General features: G+C 42.5%; 1 protein-coding gene across 1 annotated transcript; it reads right to left on the minus strand.

The window, feature by feature from the left end:
- Window positions 1-4,627: 4,627 nt before the first annotated feature.
- LOC138958022 (metabotropic glutamate receptor 7-like) lies at window positions 4,628-17,162 on the minus strand. Its single transcript, XM_070329055.1, has 9 exons — window positions 17,112-17,162; window positions 16,635-16,781; window positions 15,439-15,777; window positions 14,409-14,561; window positions 13,236-13,700; window positions 11,908-12,048; window positions 10,968-11,116; window positions 9,844-10,028; window positions 4,628-8,924 (listed from the first exon to the last, which is right to left on the minus strand). The coding sequence occupies exons 1-9, from the start codon at window positions 17,160-17,162 to the stop codon at window positions 8,560-8,562; spliced, it is 1,995 nt and encodes a 664-aa protein (XP_070185156.1). The 3' UTR covers window positions 4,628-8,559.
- Window positions 17,163-17,267: the final 105 nt, after the last annotated feature.

A 17,267-nucleotide genomic window follows, 5' to 3' on the forward strand; every position in this document is an offset into this window, starting at 1 on the left:
ATATTTAGTCAAGTAGCTGTCGAACTCACAGAATGAAACTCAACGCAACGCAACGCAGCAAGACCGTATACTCGTAGCATCGTCACTCCACCGCCCGTGGCAAAGGCAGTGCACGTGGAATTGACAAGAAGAGCGGGGTATTCGTTGCGCTGAAAAGGATAGCACGCTTTTCTGTACCTCTCTTCGTTTTAACTTTCTGAGCGTGTTTTTAATCCAAACATATCATATCTATATATTTTTGGAATCAGGAACCGACAAGGAATAAGATGAAAGTGTTTTTAAATTGATTTCGAAAAAAAATAATTTGATAATAATTGTTATATATATTTAATTTTCAGAGCTTGTTTTTAATCCGAATATAACATATTTATATGTTTTTGGAATCAGCAAATGATGGAGAATAAGATAAACGTAAATTTGGATCGTTTTATAAATTTTTATTTTTTTTTACAATTTTCAGATTTTTAATGACCAAAGTCATTAATTAATTTTTAAGCCACCAAGCTGAAATGCAATACCGAACCCCGGGCTTCGTCGAAGAGTACTTGACCAAAATTTCAACCAATTTGGTTGAAAAATGAGGGCGTGACAGTGCCGCCTCAACTTTCACGAAAAGCCGGATATGACGTCATCAAAGACATTTATCAAAAAAATGAAAAAAACGTTCGGGGATTTCATACCCAGGAACTCTCATGTCAAATTTCATAAAGATCGGTCCAGTAGTTTAGTCTGAATCGCTCTACACACACACACACACGCACACACGCACACACGCACGCACACACACACGCACATACACCACGACCCTCGTTTCGATTCCCCCTCGATGTTAAAATATTTAGTCAAAACTTGACTAAATATAAAAAGCTAACAGGAGGAAGAGAGGGGAGGGTGGAGGTGGGAGGAAAGAACGGTAGGTACATATGAAAGATGAAGGTGGTTAGCGCATACAAAAAGAATATACATAGTACATTATAAACTGTAATCCAGTGGCAAATAAGCAGTAGTTCGCTGAATATATAATTGAAAAATGTATATAATATAAGGGTTGTTGACTGAGTCAAATTAACAACAAGTCGCGTAAGGCGAAAATACAATATTTAGTCAAGTAGCTGCCATTTTTCAGCAAGACCGTATACTCGTAGCATCGTCAGTCCACCGCTCATGGCAAAGGCAGTGAAATTGACAAGAAGAGCGGGGTAGTAGTTGCGCTAAGAAGGATAGCACGCTTTTCTGTACCTCTCTTTGTTTTAACTTTCTGAGCGTGTTTTTAATCCAAACATATCATATCTATATGTTTTTGGAATCAGGAACCGACAAGGAATAAGATGAAAGTGTTTTTAAATTGATTTCGAAAAAAATATTTTGATAATAATTTTTATATATTTAATTTTCAGAGCTTGTTTTTAATCCGAATATAACATATTTATATGTTTTTGGAATCAGCAAATGATGGAGAATAAGATAAACGTAAATTTGGATCGTTTTATAAATTTTTATTTTTTTTTTACAATTTTCAGATTTTTAATGACCAAAGTCATTAATTAATTTTTAAGCCACCAAGCTGAAATGCAATACCGAAGTCCGGGCTTCGTCGAAGATTACTTGACCAAAATTTCAACCAATTTGGTTGAAAAATGAGGGCGTGACAGTGCCGCCTCAACTTTCACGAAAAGCCGGATATGACGTCATCAAAGACATTTATCAAAAAAATGAAAAAAACGTTCGGGGATTTCATACCCAGGAACTCTCATGTCAAATTTCATAAAGATCGGTCCAGTAGTTTAGTCTGAATCGCTCTACACACACACACACACACACAGACAGACAGACGCACATACACCACGACCCTCGTTTCGATTCCCCCTCGATGTTAAAATATTTAGTCAAAACTTGACTAAATATAAAAACGACCAGATTTACAGATAAACGATTGGACACTTTCAAAAATAAGCTTGTTGGTGCGAAGAGAAAGGTTTTCGCTACCATTTAACAATATTTCAACATGTCTGTAATGTACAGGTAGTGCATTTATTGTAGATAGGCGAGCGTCTACATACAGAGGGCAATGTGTCAAGTAATGGTCAGCTGTTTCGTGCAGGTAGCCGCAAGCGCACTGCGGATTTTCCTGTAAGTGGCGTTTGCACAGGTCAGAATTCAAGTTACTCATGTTTAGGCGCATTCTGCAGTGATGAATCTCTTCCAGTCGTTTATCACAGTAGACTGTAGTAATAGGCAGGTACGTTATAATCAGGAATAGTTAGATAGTGTTTGAATTCGCTAATTGAGTTAGTTGTTTTGATGTTGTCTGGCAAGTTGTTCCAAAGGACAGTGGTAGATGGTATAAAAGATCGACGGTATAATTCAGTTTTGCAAGTGGGAAATCTTCTTTCTGATGGTCTTCTTCGATGATAGGGGTTAACATCAGAAGTTAAAGGTGGCAAAAGTTGTGATAAGTAATGAGGACATTTGCCAAATACCATCTTGTAATATAAAATTAGTTTGTGTCTGTTCCGTCTTTCTTTTAGGTTACAAAATCCGCTTTCTTTATACAGCTTTTCGTGGCTGGTGCCGCGTACACCACCGATTATAGTCCGAATGGCTTCCAAATGTAATTTTTCCAGTGCAGTTGACCAGTACTCGGTGCAGTTGTCCCATAGGATGTCTGCATAGTCAAAATGTGGAAGAACGAAGGATTTGTACATAGTTTCCAGACTTTTACGATTTAATCTGTATTTATAATATCTTAAACAATTAATTAAGAGGGTGACCTTTTTTACGATGCTTCTCACTTGGAAGTCCCATTTACAATTATTCTGCAAAATTACGCCAAGATGTTTATGTTGGTTCACGTTTTCCAAAACAACATTATTAAAAACGATTGGTTCGGTTGGTATATTATCACGTTTTATATCTAACAATTCCGTTTTTGCTTCGTTAAATTTAACTTTCCACTGCTTTGCCCAGGTACTAATTTCATTTAGGTCTGCGTTCAAAGTCTGCGCTCGTCTAATTGGATCTTCTAAGGACATGGACATGCTCGTGTCCTCAGCAAACAACTTTATAACAGATTCAGTATCATTCACAATGTCATTAATGTATATCAGGAATAACAAGGGGCCAAGAACAGAACCTTGTGGAACACCTGCCGGGATACATTTTAATGCAGACTTAGCACCCTTAATAACAACTGCCTGATGGCGATTTGTTAAATAATCGTGAAACCATTTTAACAATTGTCCTCTTATTCCTGCTAGTTCCAGTTTATATAATAACCCTTTGTGCCAGACTTTTTCAAATGCTTTTGACACATCACAAAAAACAGCTTGAGTGGTAATTCCCATATCGTAATTCCCATATCGTAATTCCCATATCGTAATTCCCATATCGTAATTCCCATATGGTAATTCCCATATCGTAATTCCCATATCGTAATTCCCATATCGTAATTCCCATATCGTAATTCCCATATCGTAATTCCCATATCGTAATGTTTCCTTCTTGTGTATACACATACACGCACACACACGCGTTCGGCCGCATGCACAAACACACACAGGCAAACAAACACACGCACCAGGACCGAACGAGGGGGCGGGGGGGGGGGATTTTTGCGCTCAAGCTCCCCCCCACCTCCCCCAGCCCATTTTGTTTTAAAAAGCCGTTGCATATATTGAAATTTTATTTCTATGCCAGAAAATGGTAACATAAAAAAGTTAAAATTGCTTCCCCCCAAAAGGGGGAGAGAAAAAACAAGTCGCGTAAGGCGAAAATACAATATTTAGTCAAGTAGCTGTCGAACTCACAGAATGAAACTGAACGCAATGCCATTTTTCAGCAAGACCGTATACTCGTAGCATCGTCAGTCCACCGCTCATGGCAAAGGCAGTGAAATTGACAAGAAGAGCGGGGTAGTAGTTGCGCTAAGAAGGATAGCACGCTTTTCTGTCCCTCTCTTTGTTTTAACTTTCTGAGCGTGTTTTTAATCCAAACATATCATATCTATATGTTTTTGGAATCAGGAACCGACAAGGAATAAGATGAAAGTGTTTTTAAATTGATTTGGACAATTTAATTTTGATAATAATTTTTATATATTTAATTTTCAAAGCTTGTTTTTAATCCGAATATAACATATTTATATGTTTTTAGAATCAGCAAATGATGGAGAATAAGATAAACGTAAATTTGGATCGTTTTATAAATTTTCTTTTTTTTTTTACAATTTTCAGATTTTTAATGACCAAAGTCATTGATTAATTTTTAAGCCACCAAGCTGAAATGCAATACCGAAGTCCGGGCTTCGTCGAAGATTACTTGACCAAAATTTCAACCAATTTGGTTGAAAAATGAGGGCGAGACAGTGCCGCCTCAACTTTCACGAAAAGCCGGATATGACGTCATCAAAGACATTTATCAAAAAAATGAAAAAAACGTTCGGGGATTTCATACCCAGGAACTCTCATGTCAAATTTCATAAAGATCGGTCCAGTAGTTTAGTCTGAATCGCTCTACACACACACACAGACACACACACACACGCACACACGCACATACACCACGACCCTCGTTTCGATTCCCCCGCGATGTTAAAATATTTAGTCAAAACTTGACTAAATATAAAAAGACAGATTGAGCAGTTTCTAAGATCAGATATATAGCCCCGTTTGGCTTCTTTGGACAAAACAAAATTCCCCCCTAACAAACAACCTGATCCGGCCCTGCGCATGAACATCATGACACACTAGTTACTTGATCGAGTCTGTTTACAATTGATGCCATTATAGTTGAGCCCTACATTTTCGACTGCCGGTGTAACGCGTTCATCTTTCCCCCGGCATTTAGCTTTCTCTTTCGGCCTCGTTGATCTTGTATAAACTCCACACTGAAAGCCCCCCCTCCCTTCCATAGTACTATATTACTGGCCGTATAAAATTTCATCTCACACGGCATCATTGCAGAGCGCCTAGCGCCCAGAACTGTACCCACGGAATATGCGCGATATAAGCCTCATATTGATTGATTGATTGATAATATAAAAACAAACTTCCCACACTGCAAAGAATTCAGCAGCTAAAGGGCCGTTGAATTTTGGTATGTGTCTAAGTGAAGGATGCTCTTATTCCACGTAAAAACCAGGTCAGACCTGTGGCTTTGAACGTGAGTTGTGTAATGTTGAAAGGACAGCACGTGCCTTTTAACCGCAACACGGTGGCCTAGTGGTAAGGCATCCGCCCAGTGAGCGGGAGGTCGTTGGTTTTGAACCCCGGCCGGGTCATACCTGAGACTTTAAAATTGACAATCTAGTGGCTGTTCCGCCTGGCGTCTGGCATTATGGGGTTAGTGCTAGGACTGGTTGGTCCGGTGTCAGAATAATGTGAATGGGTGAGACATGAAGCCTGTGCTGCTACTTCTGTCTTGTGTGTGGCGCACGTTAAATGTCAAAGCAGCACCGCCCTGATATCACCCTTCGTGGTGCCGGACTGGGCGTTAAGCAAACAAACAAACAAACGTGCCTTTTAAGATAGATACAATATCGACTTTCAACAAACCAAGACTTCTCTTCTTGAACTCGTTTTCCAAATTGACATGGGCGTAATTAACAAAGCAGAGTTCGAGAAAACGTAATAATAACAAGAAGAGCAAACGCTCGATCGAGTCACTTTCGCAGTTCTGAATATTATATGAGGCATCAGATGGACAGGAAGAAATTGCTATTCACAACACAATGAGTCACGTTCACATAAAATTTGAGCCCGGTCACTTTTATAGTTTCCGAGAAAAGCCCAACGTTAAGTTGTGTGTTGCCGAACAGAAAAGGCTAGTTATCTCCCTTGTTTTTCTGATAACGTTCGTAAAAGGCTACAGATGTAAATACTTTGATATAAAGAATAATCCTACAAAGTTTCAATCACATCCGATGAACTTTGTCAAAGATATAAAATGTCTAATTTTTCCTTTGACGCTGACCTGTGACCTTGAAAAAGGTCAAAGGTCAACGAAACCATCGTTAAAGTGTAGAGGTCATTGGAGGTCACGACTAAACAAAATATGAGCCCGATCGCTTTGATAGTTTCCGAGAAAAGTCCAACGTTAAGGTGGTGTCTACGGCCGGCCGGCCGGCCGGACGGCCGGCCGGACAGACTAACACTGACCGATTACATAGAGTCACTTTTTCTCAAGTGACTCAATAATAAGGGTAGGCCTATTTAGCCTATATGGCGCAAATCCTAATATAGTTCTAAGCGCATTACAATTAATGTTCATTATAATAATCTTCAATGCCAATCATGATGTCATGTAAACATCATGTCACTTCTCCCAGGAACCAACAAACAACTTCGAGAAAGAAGACTGTCTCGGTGACTTCGTCCTATCAGCAGAATTAAATTAATCTTGAGGTACCGCCAGGCTGTTCATGCATCGGTATTGGATATAATTAAAGTATCAATCCGTGGTGTGTTTTTTTTCTTCTCAAACTATGATCTTTGTTTGCTGAACTGAAAGCACAGTCCTTTCCGTGTGAACGATTCCGTCCAACAAATCAGCTGAGGCCAGGCTTTAATAAATACAGGGTGACCCCCCAAAAATGTTGAGTCGATCACCGAAATTGGAGACCCTTTTTTTGTAATTGCACAAAAATCAGACCATTGTCACTCTGGGGAAATACATAGGGTAAAGTTTATGTCCCCCAAATATGAAGTGATTCGGGCAATAGATGTAGAAGTTATTAACATGTTTGTGGGTTGCATTTTATTGAGGTCACCCTGTATGATATAAGGCCACTTTGTATTATCTCAAATCAACAGCCTTTCTGGGGAGAGTGGAATTGTTGATGAATTAATTTCTTGAAGGCTACCGGTGTCAAAGTACGAAATTAATTCATCAAAAATACCAATCTGCACAGGAAGTAGTCAAGAGACTGGTTTTTAGTATGTGTCCAAGTGGAGGGATGTTCCTGAAACACATGCAAGCATGTCCACATCTGCGATTGGAAGTTAACAAGTGAAGGGCCGTGCCTTTAACGTCTACAGATAGGTTCTTTGAGCTTCTCCATCCAAGCATGGCCACATCTGAGATTGGGAGACGAATCGTTAACAAGTGAAGGGCCGTGCCTTTATGTCTACAGATAGGTTCTTTGTGCTTCTCCATCCAAGCATGGCCACATCTCAGATTGGAAGACGAATCGTTAACAAGTTGAGGACCGTGCCTTTAACGTCTACAGATAGGTTCTTTGAGCTTCTCCATCCAAGCATGGCCACATCTGAGATGGAAGACGAATCGTTAACAAGTGAAGGGCCGTGCCTTTAACGTCTACAGATAGGTTCTTTGAGCTTCTCCATCCAAGCATGGCCACATCTGAGATGGAAGACGAATCGTTAACAAGTTGAGGACCGTGCCTTTAACGTCTACAGATAGGTTCTTTGTACTTCTCCATCCAAGCTTGTTCACATCTGAGATTGGAAGACGAATCGTTAACAAGTTGAGGACCGTGCCTTTATGTCTACAGATAGGTTCTTTGAGCTTCTCCATCCAAGCATGGCTACATCTGAGATTGGAAGACGAATCGTTAACAAGTGAAGGGCCGTGCCTTTATGTCTACAGATAGGTTCTTTGAGCTTCTCCATCCAAGCATGGCCACATCTGAGATTGGAAGACGAATCGTTAACAAGTGAAGGGCCGTGCCTTTATGTCTACAGATAGGTTCTTTGAGCTTCTCCATCCAAGCATGGCCACATCTGAGATTGGAAGACGAATCGTTAACAAGTGAAGGGCCGTGCCTTTAACGTCTACAGATAGGTTCTTTGTGCTTCTCCATCCAAGCATGGCCACATCTCAGATTGGGAGACGAATCGTTAACAAGTTGAGGACCGTGCCTTTAACGTCTACAGATAGGTTCTTTGTGCTTCTCCATCCAAGCATGTCCACATCTGAGATTGGAAGACGAATCGTTAACAAGTTGAGGACCGTGCCTTTAACGTCTACAGATAGGTTCTTTGTGCTTCTCCATCCAAGCATGGCCACATCTCAGATTGGGAGACGAATCGTTAACAAGTGAAGGGCCGTGCCTTTATGTCTACAGATAGGTTCTTTGAGCTTCTCCATCCAAGCATGGCCACATCTGAGATTGGAAGACGAATCGTTAACAAGTGAAGGGCCGTGCCTTTAACGTCTACAGATAGGTTCTTTGAGCTTCTCCATCCAAGCATGGCCACATCTGAGATTGGAAGACGAATCGTTAACAAGTGAAGGGCCGTGTCTTTAACGTCTACAGATAGGTTCTTTTTGTGTTTCTCCATCCAAGCATGGCCACATCTGAGATTGGAAGACGAATCGTTAACAAGTGAAGGGCCATGCCTTTAACGTCTACAGATAGGTTCTTTGAGCTTCTCCATCCAAGCATGGCTACATCTGAGATTGGAAGACGAATCGTTAACAAGTGAAGGGCCGTGTCTTTAACGTCTACAGATAGGTTCTTTGTGCTTCTCCATCCAAGCATGGCCACATCTCAGATTGGAAGACGAATCGTTAACAAGTTGAGGACCGTGCCTTTAACGTCTACAGATAGGTTCTTTGAGCTTCTCCATTCGCGTGCCCACTGGTGCGTGTGGTCGGGCTTCCTGCGCCTTGCCCTCCGTTCAGGAACACGTCATCCTGTGAGGAGACAGGCTCCAGACATTCAGCAGGCGTAAGGTACGCCGATGCCGCACTGGTTGACCTCGCGCGGCAGGGAGGGGGTGGGGGTGGGGTCCGTGAAGGAGGATCCTCTCTATTCGCCGGGTGTACAATAGTGGCGTAGTCTGACGTCCTGGGTTGAAGATCGGAGTGTTCGAGGAAGCTTCCCGCGTAGTCCTGTGGATGGATTTCCTGGATTGGACGCTGGCTGCTGTAGGAGGTCTCGACGGAAAATTCAGACATACCTTCTGCAAAAAACAAAAAAAACAAAAAAAACTACGCGTTAAACGAATCCAATAAGGGAGAGTGGAGAATTGGTTGCATTAACTTTTGTTTACAGTTTGTTTGTTTATTTGTTTGCTTTACGCCCAGCCGACCACGAAGGGCCATATCAGGGCGGTGCTGCTTTGACATATAACGTGCGCCACACACAAGACAGAAGTCGCAGCACAGGCTTCATGTCTCACCCAGTCACATTATTCTGACACCGGACCAACCAGTCCTAGCACCAACCCCATAATGCCAGACGCCAGGCGGAGCAGCCACTAGATTGCCAATTTTAAAGTCTTAGGTATGACCCGGCCGGGGTTCGAACCCACGACCTCCCGATCACAGGGCGGACGCCTTACCACTAGGCCACCGTGCCGGTGTTGCATTAACTTGATTAAGGGTGGTTTTAATAGACGAATTCCGAAAATACCTCCGTCGACTTTGTGTGGGTTGTGGGAGAGTGACCTTGTCTTGCAAACCTCGTACAAACATCGGAGGGCCTTGGGCCAATCACTAGCAAGGGGTGTGTCGGAAACACGTGGAAACACGCAAGTGCCCTTTCCGACACACCGCTCGCTTGTGAATGGCCCCTCAAATGTTTGTACGAGGTTTTGCAAGAAAAGGTCACTCTTTCACAACCCATTGGCATTCAAACCCGACGGAGGTTTTTTTCCGAAAATTGTCTAATGTGATTTGATATGTACAGTGCGGGTATTTTACGACTGGACTGAGATTTATGGGTACTTTATGCTGTGATATTATATTTCATTAAAGCTCATTTTGTGCATTTATTTCTTTATGTTATGAGGATCCCACAAACGACTTCCAAGATATACAATTCTTTGCAAAGAAGTATGCAGTACACATTCTTGATTGAACCAATCAAAATACACATACCGTTTTCAAATCTGATTGGACAGTGAGACGACTTGTTGATCGTGGATTTGACGTAGTTGCGATGACGTCGAATCAAAACGATGACAACAACAACGAAGATCAGCAGCAGGAAACACAGTACCACGAAGCCAGTTATGACAGGAATTCGAGCCAGTTCAGGGTGCTGGGGTACTCTTTCGGGGACTCTGTGCATTCAAAGAGAGAATATAATTTAAGAAATCGCATCGTATACTGTTCTTGTAGATACCCTCCTGTTCATTTAAACCGTCTTGGCAGTCATGAACTCCTCCGAAAACGGCGTATGGCTGCCTAAATGGCGGGGTAAAAAACGGTCATACACGTAAAATTCCACTCGTGCAAAAAACACGAGTGTACGTGGGAGTTTCAGCCCACGAACGCAGAAGAAGAAGAAGAAGGCAGTCATGAATGATTCGTCCAGGGTTTTACATCGGATACATCCAACTACTTGGACATACACTAACACAGTAAGAGCTGAGTGCTTCTAATCGGCGCACAGCGCAATTTCGTTGCTGGTTTTTTTTTTGTTTTTTTGTAACTGACACAGAGTCTTGTGCCTAAAATGTTTTATGTTAGTGCACGAGCATAATAAGATTTCAACATAAAAAGATCAACAGCAAACAGCAAACAGGAGATACAATAATTTGTCCTTTCAATGTGTATTGATGTGTACATTGTTGTTAAACAGTTGTTTGTTGTATGTTTATTAGGGTTTCATAGTGTGTGATAGGGTTTATGTCCGTCTGTAGATGTTATTTTTTTCTGTTAGTCCTGTGTTGACAGCTCTTCGACAAGCGCTTAGAACTGTACCCACGGGATACGCGCGATATATATAAGCTTCTTATTAATTGATTATTGATTTACGAAGTAGGATCTGACTGCTTTTTTTTTATCGGGAAACAATGCAATTTTGTTGAAGATTTATTTTTGTAAATGACAACTATCTTACCGAGTTTTGTGCCTAAAAGTAAAAGGTTTATATAAAATATGTACATAAACACCCAACAACAACCTAATCAGGAGATACAATTATTCATTTTTACAAAGTTTAAACAAACTCAGAAAGGCCTCTCTCTTAAACTTATCTGAGAGTAGGATTAACATACCCATCTGACGATAAACAAAGCCCACAGTAGTGGGAATTAGGACACGCTGAATTGTAGTCCCTCTGTGTGAAGAGGCTGGGCAGCTGATTGGCAAGTTCGGACACCGGCACTGACAGGTCTAGTCCGCCAGATTGAGTCCACTTGCCGATCTGTTGGGACAAAGTTGTCATTACATGAAGCACGGACACTTAATGAAAATGAAAACAATGGCTCAAAGTATTCGAATGGAAAAAACGTACATATTTTCAAAAAAACATACTTATTTTTTTTAAGTTCCAAACACATACAAAATACCCTAAGTTAAGTCGCGTAAACAGATCATGCACCTTGACTTTCTTTCTTTCTTTATTTGGTGTTTAACGTCGTTTAACTATTCAAGGTTATATCGCGACGGGGAAAGGGGGGAGATGGGATAGGGGAAAGGGGGGAGATGGGATAGAGCCACTTGTTAAGTGTTTCTTGTTCACAAAAGCACTAATGCACCTTTACGTGTTAAGGGTGTTGCCTACCATCTATTTTAGCACTAAAAAAAATGTCATGTAATAAGAGCACAAACATATTTTTCATGAAAATGGCTTCATATTTCCCAGATTCGCTTAATTTTTCGAATAGTTAATGTGGTTTAACGTTTTACCTTGGACAAGAAGCTCCCTGACTATACCCTCTGGTGGAGCTGCACACACCTCATACCTCTGAGGCTCCTGAGGTTAACGTGAGCATAAAATATTACTGCTTATTCTATTTGAAGCTTTGGGATCAAAACAGCAGTTTTTTCACAGCCAAATTGCCAACGAAAGTCTGCAGTTAAACTTCCCAAATGTGAATTGAAACTTTGGGCTGTCTGAATGGTAGCGCCGGGTATACAGCAATGAGCGTTATTATATTGTTCCTTTCTATTTGAACAAAGGTAGAGTTTCTGACTAGAGCCCTAGCATTTTACCTCTCTGTACTTCATGGTTCCCTTAACCGGGTGTGCCTGCACGAACTTGTAGCCGTTTTTCCCGTCTCCGTTAGAGTCAAACACACGCCTGCTTTCTCCGGTGTTGAACAAATCCAGCGAGACGTTCGTCATTTTGTCTACCTGATGAACAGAATGAGACAACAGATAATTGAAGTGGAAATCATGTTACAAGACAGAATCCTCCAAACTGAAAAGGAATTTTACTTATCTAAATCGACCTCAAAACAATTAGGCAAAGACTGACACTAATGAATGATGTCACCGAATCTTGATAAGCGTCATAGTAAAAGGAGAAGAAAGGGTAAATCTGTGACCGCTCAATAGGGTGATGATTTGTCTACTGAAAATATTAACAGCGGAGCTCACGATCACTTGCCTCACGATTACTTGCAAGCTCAGTGTCGATTGAAAAGTCGCCACGAAGATGAAAGTATACGTAATAACGAGCGGACGCTACACAAAAAGGCACATCGGAGCTCATTTTCCACTCTGACACAAATCATTTTCGTATTTTCAATAGTTTGCCTCATTGGTTTAAAGGGGCGCAACTCCCTACACATCCTACACACCATATAACACACCTACGCAGAGCTATTTCTAAACAAGGTCTGTCAGCTTTACGTCCAATCCCAAATCACTATATTATGTGGTCATGTAATCCAAAAGGTACTCTCAGAAGAAAAGAGAAAAAAACACGGCGCACGCACGCACGCACGCACGCACGCACACACGCACGCACGCACACACACACACACACACACCATAGACCAAATAGCCTGGACCGCCAACTCGTCACGTGACCCTTCGAGGTTACGACGCTCGACTTTCAGGGGTGCTTAGCGTCCGGTTTGAAAGGCCAGCGATTCGAAGACAGTGAAAAGAAAACACGCTCCAGTTATTTGTGACAATGGGAGGTGACAATGAACTGGATTTTCCAAAACTCCAAACTAAACTAACAAAACTCATGGAAAAACATGTTCCATATGCACTTTAGCTGAGTTTATTTTAGCATTTTCAGAACTTACCTCGGCAACTTCGTCCATGGTTACAATCGACACCGGATATGACATCCCCCTGATTTCTGAAAGGCCATGTAAGCATAGGTTCCTAAATGCGAGAGGCCGCTACCTCGTAATAGAGAGAAAGAGCGGAGAGAGAGCTAGTTGGCGGTCCAGGATAAATGGTCTATGCACACACACACACACACACACACACACACACACACACACACACACACACACAAAGTGGAGAAACAAAACATCTCGAGGATAATCTAAAAGCAAGACATAACGGTCCAATGTTCTTACAATTTCTTTGGAAGTCAGATAACGACAGATGGAATTGGAGGATATGTCACAATTTTCTTTTGCGATGGCTTCCCCGACGCCAGACGCAAACGCATACACTGCCTGTATGTAGTAGGATACCGTTGGGTCCTGGGTGTAGTCATCTCGATAGTTCGCATTGCACACGCTTCTGCCTTGACGCCTGAAACTAAGATTTAGGTGGCACTTCTTCTTCTCCTCCCAGTAATCCTTCAGCCAGAAATTGGGGGTGTTGGACGGGTCCACAGTTTTGAAGTAGTCAGCGAAACCTGGATCGAGGGCGATTTCTTCTGAGATGCTGAGTGACCCCCAGGTCACCTTTTCTGTGTCCTTGATGACGTCCATATTTCGCCCCCAGCCGTCAGTGCCCAGAAACACGAAGCTGTCTTTAGGACTGATTCCAACTTTTGGATCCGCATCGGTTATTTTTTGTAACTCCCCCATGAGCTGCACGCCGACATGAAAGCGACTTCAAGAAACCTGCCTTCCCGCGCCGCAAAACCAATAGGTAAAAGCATCACAGATATTCCAGGCTTTTATAAGGAAAAAAACACTTTCTTTCGTTTGGACACATAGCAAAAATACTAGAGTCAACAACCTGGCACAGAAAGCAGCCAAGCTGTTGATCTTGTGCAGGTGTTCCAATGGAAAGAAGCTGTCATTCCACGTAAAACCTGGACAAATCTATGACGACTAACACGATGGTTGACACGGGAAGGAAGGTCACTTTAAGAGCGGCATATACATCACCATTAACACGCTACACTCTGTGTGACGGTTTATTGACGGTTTATTGATTCTTCAATGGTGTGAGTGTGAGCTGTGTGTGAGTGTACGTGTGTGTGTGTGTGCGTGTGTGTGTGTGTGTGTGTGTGTGTGTGTGCGCGTGTGTGTAAATGCGTCGTGTGTGTGAGTGTGTGTGTGTGTGTGTGTGTGTGTGTGTGTGTGTGTGTGTGTGTGTGTGTGTGTGTGTGAATGTGTGTATGTATATGTGTGTGTGTCTGTGTATGTGAGTTTGAATTCCGTTCCTATGAGAATCATAAGAAAAACAAATTATGACGATGTAAGAGTTTAGTTACCCCCCCCCCCCACCCCGCAACACCACCACCCTCTCGTTCCCCTGACACACAAACACCACACCCCACTTAAACTAACCTTTTGAACTTTATGAAACTGAAGAATAACGATGATTATTCTGGCTCCAGGAAAATTCCGTAGTGTCTGCAGCACGGAGGGCACCCTGTGGTTTTGATAATTAATGATCTGTGCCAGACAGACGCCATGCTTCGTAGCATTTGCTTGAAATGACTGCAAACAGAATTAAAAAATTAAAAAGCGAATGAATAAGTTAACAACTATAAATGCGGAGTGCGCTATGTTACAGTACTATGTTTTATTATAGTACTGTAATCAACAAAGTTAAACTTACTCTTCTGCAAACTTACATCATATCAAATAAGTGGAGCCGAGTTTCCTTCTTTGGTCCATGCGTTAGGATTCAGCCGCTGTATATAAACTAGTTGTCATCGACCACCACTGATGGGGCAGTATCATTGCCTTTTTAGCCCTCGAGCAAGCCATTTAGACAAAGCTGATGACAAGCCCTCCACTGCCTTTCCGAGCTCTAGTAACCAAAAAAACGTCAACAAACTCAGTCGATATTTATTTAGAGCACACGCACGTGTGTCCCGCTCCAGAGGCATGCAGTCTGCTGTTGGCTTGTTCTTCTTCTTCTTGTCGTTCGCCTAGCTGTTGGCTTGTTTAAACAAGCCATGGCCACTGACGAGGTAACCTGAGACCTGTCGGTCACTGAATTTAGGCTCCTCCTATACCCATTGGTATTTTGGACCCGTTGGACCTCGGACTTTAATGACATACGATACCGTGGTGAATTTTTTACTGCTCATTTGTTGTTCAAGTCACCGAGAAAAACTTTGTTCTCGAAACTCTTTGTCACTTCCTGGGGGGCCATGCAGATGAAGTGATGTCCAACATTTTTACGTGACGCCATTATTCACGTTATGACGTTTTTTCGAACTTTGTAAGGCTTGTGACGTCGGAGATTTCACTGACTTTGAAAGAGAGGGTCAAAAATAGACGTCTTGGTTATTTTTAATCGATATTGTATGTCTTTAACACGAATAGAGCCAATCTGAAAAAGCAATACCGAGTGAACAAGACTTACCGTTCTAAGAGGTTCCGAATAAGTGTCCTGCGAGTCATAGATGATCTGCACGTAGGAAGCAGAAAGCTTGCGGAGCATGTCAAAGATGGCGGCGATGAGGCTGTCACCTGACTCCACCAGGCGCATGAAGAAGGGATGCTCCTGTCTGTCCGACAGGCGGGGGGCGGTGGAGGTGGGACTCAACTGGACATAGGGCTTGTCGTGGAGCAGAGGAACCAAAATATTGGACATGGCGAAGCTGGCATCACTGATAAAGCCGCCGATGTAGCCTAGAATCCTGCTGGCGATCGGCGGTTCGGCTTGTGTTGAATTCAGAGGCCAGTATGACTGATTGTTGCCCTGTTACACAGTAAATCGTGTATTAATAGTGAATCAGGTAGCTGTATTATGTGCTGTATGTTCGTGCAGTACCTCTAACCAGCATTAAAAATGAAATGTTAAGACTGTGCTAATGGATCATGGTATCACCAACAATGGCTAACTTTCAGCACCAAATAAACAAAACAAAACAAAAAAATCACACGACGTTTTCAGTCCTGGACTGCTGAAAAACGGTTGTCACAGATCATAGGATTCTCAATGTCAAACATTGTATATATATGTCACGATACTAAAGTTGAATAAAGTTTTGTTTAAACCGATAAATCTAGTCTTGCGGATGAGACGAAAAACCGAGGTCCCTTCGTGTACACTAGAATGGGGTGTGCACGTTAAAGATCCCACGATTGACAAAAGGGTCTTTCCTGGCAAAATTGTATAGGCATAGATAAAAATGTCCACCAAAATACCCGTGTGACTTGGAATAATAGGCCGTGAAAAGTAGGATATGCGCCGAAATGGCTGCGATCTGCTGGCCGATGTGAATGCGTGATGTATTGTGTAAAAAAATTCTATCTCACACGGCATAAATAAATCCCTGCGCCTTGAATAAAAATTGAAAAAATAAAATAAATCCCTGCGCCTAGAACTGTACCCACGGAATACGCGCGATATAAGCCTCATGTTGATTGATTGATTGATTGGTGCTAAAACACAGCATAATAGTCAAAAGGGTAAGAAATGTACATTAAAAAAACCATGAACTATATACGCACATGATCACCACTATAAGCTTAGCTTGTTGTTGATCCTAAACATGCTTATCATATATTATGTCAATACATTGTTCAGTAAAACACCGTTTAAACCAAACGCACCTGATGTAACTGCAGCAGCTTATTCTTGAGCACCAGTGAACTGCTGCAGGAGTCTAGGATGATGGCACCCAGCGTTTTGTTGGGCAGCTCTCTCTTCCAGCGCCCCTCGGTCTGGTTGTTGACCTGCTCCAGCGCGAACAGGATCGCCTGCACGTGCAGCACAACTCTAATACTGAGAGAGAAGGCGAAGATAGGAGGGAGGCAGAGAAGGGCGGGCAGAGTGGGAAGAGATAGGGGGGGGGGGGGGTGGGAGAGAGTGAGAGACTCGATAAGAGGAAGATAGGAGGCAGACAAAGAAGGGCAGGGGGGGGGGGGTAGAGTGGGAAGAGATAGGGGGAAAGAGTGAGAAAAAGGGAAAAGAGAGGGGGGAGGGAGAGGGGGAAAGTGGGAATGGGAGAGGTGGGAGTGCAGGAGAGGGGGAGGGAGAGGGGGAAAGTGGGAATGGGAGAGGTGGGAGTGCAGGAGAGGTGGGAGTGCAGGAGAGGTGGGAGTGCAGGAGAGGGGGGAGAAGTGGAAGAGGGGAGACATACAGGATGCAGAGGGTAGGAGGAGGAGGAGGAGGAGGAAATAGAGATAAAGATAAAAAGAGCCGCTCACGACGTGACAGAAGGGATAGAAGTGGGTGGGATAGAA

Source organism: Littorina saxatilis, linkage group LG1 (assembly GCF_037325665.1).
Source record: "Littorina saxatilis isolate snail1 linkage group LG1, US_GU_Lsax_2.0, whole genome shotgun sequence".
Taxonomy (NCBI): Eukaryota; Metazoa; Mollusca; class Gastropoda; order Littorinimorpha; family Littorinidae; genus Littorina; species Littorina saxatilis.

Bases quoted from the DNA above. Each gene is read 5' to 3' on its own strand.
- LOC138958022 (XM_070329055.1), bottom strand. From the start codon at position 17,162: ATGTCTCCCCTCTTCCACTTCTCCCCCCTCTCCTGCACTCCCACCTCT. The intron at 11,117-11,907 runs GTAAAATGCTAG...TTGTCCCAACAG, and splicing joins GAACCATGAAGTACAGAGAG to ATCGGCAAGTGGACTCAATC. The intron at 8,925-9,843 runs GTATGTGTATTT...TGTTTTTTGCAG, and splicing joins TCCAATCAGATTTGAAAACG to AAGGTATGTCTGAATTTTCC.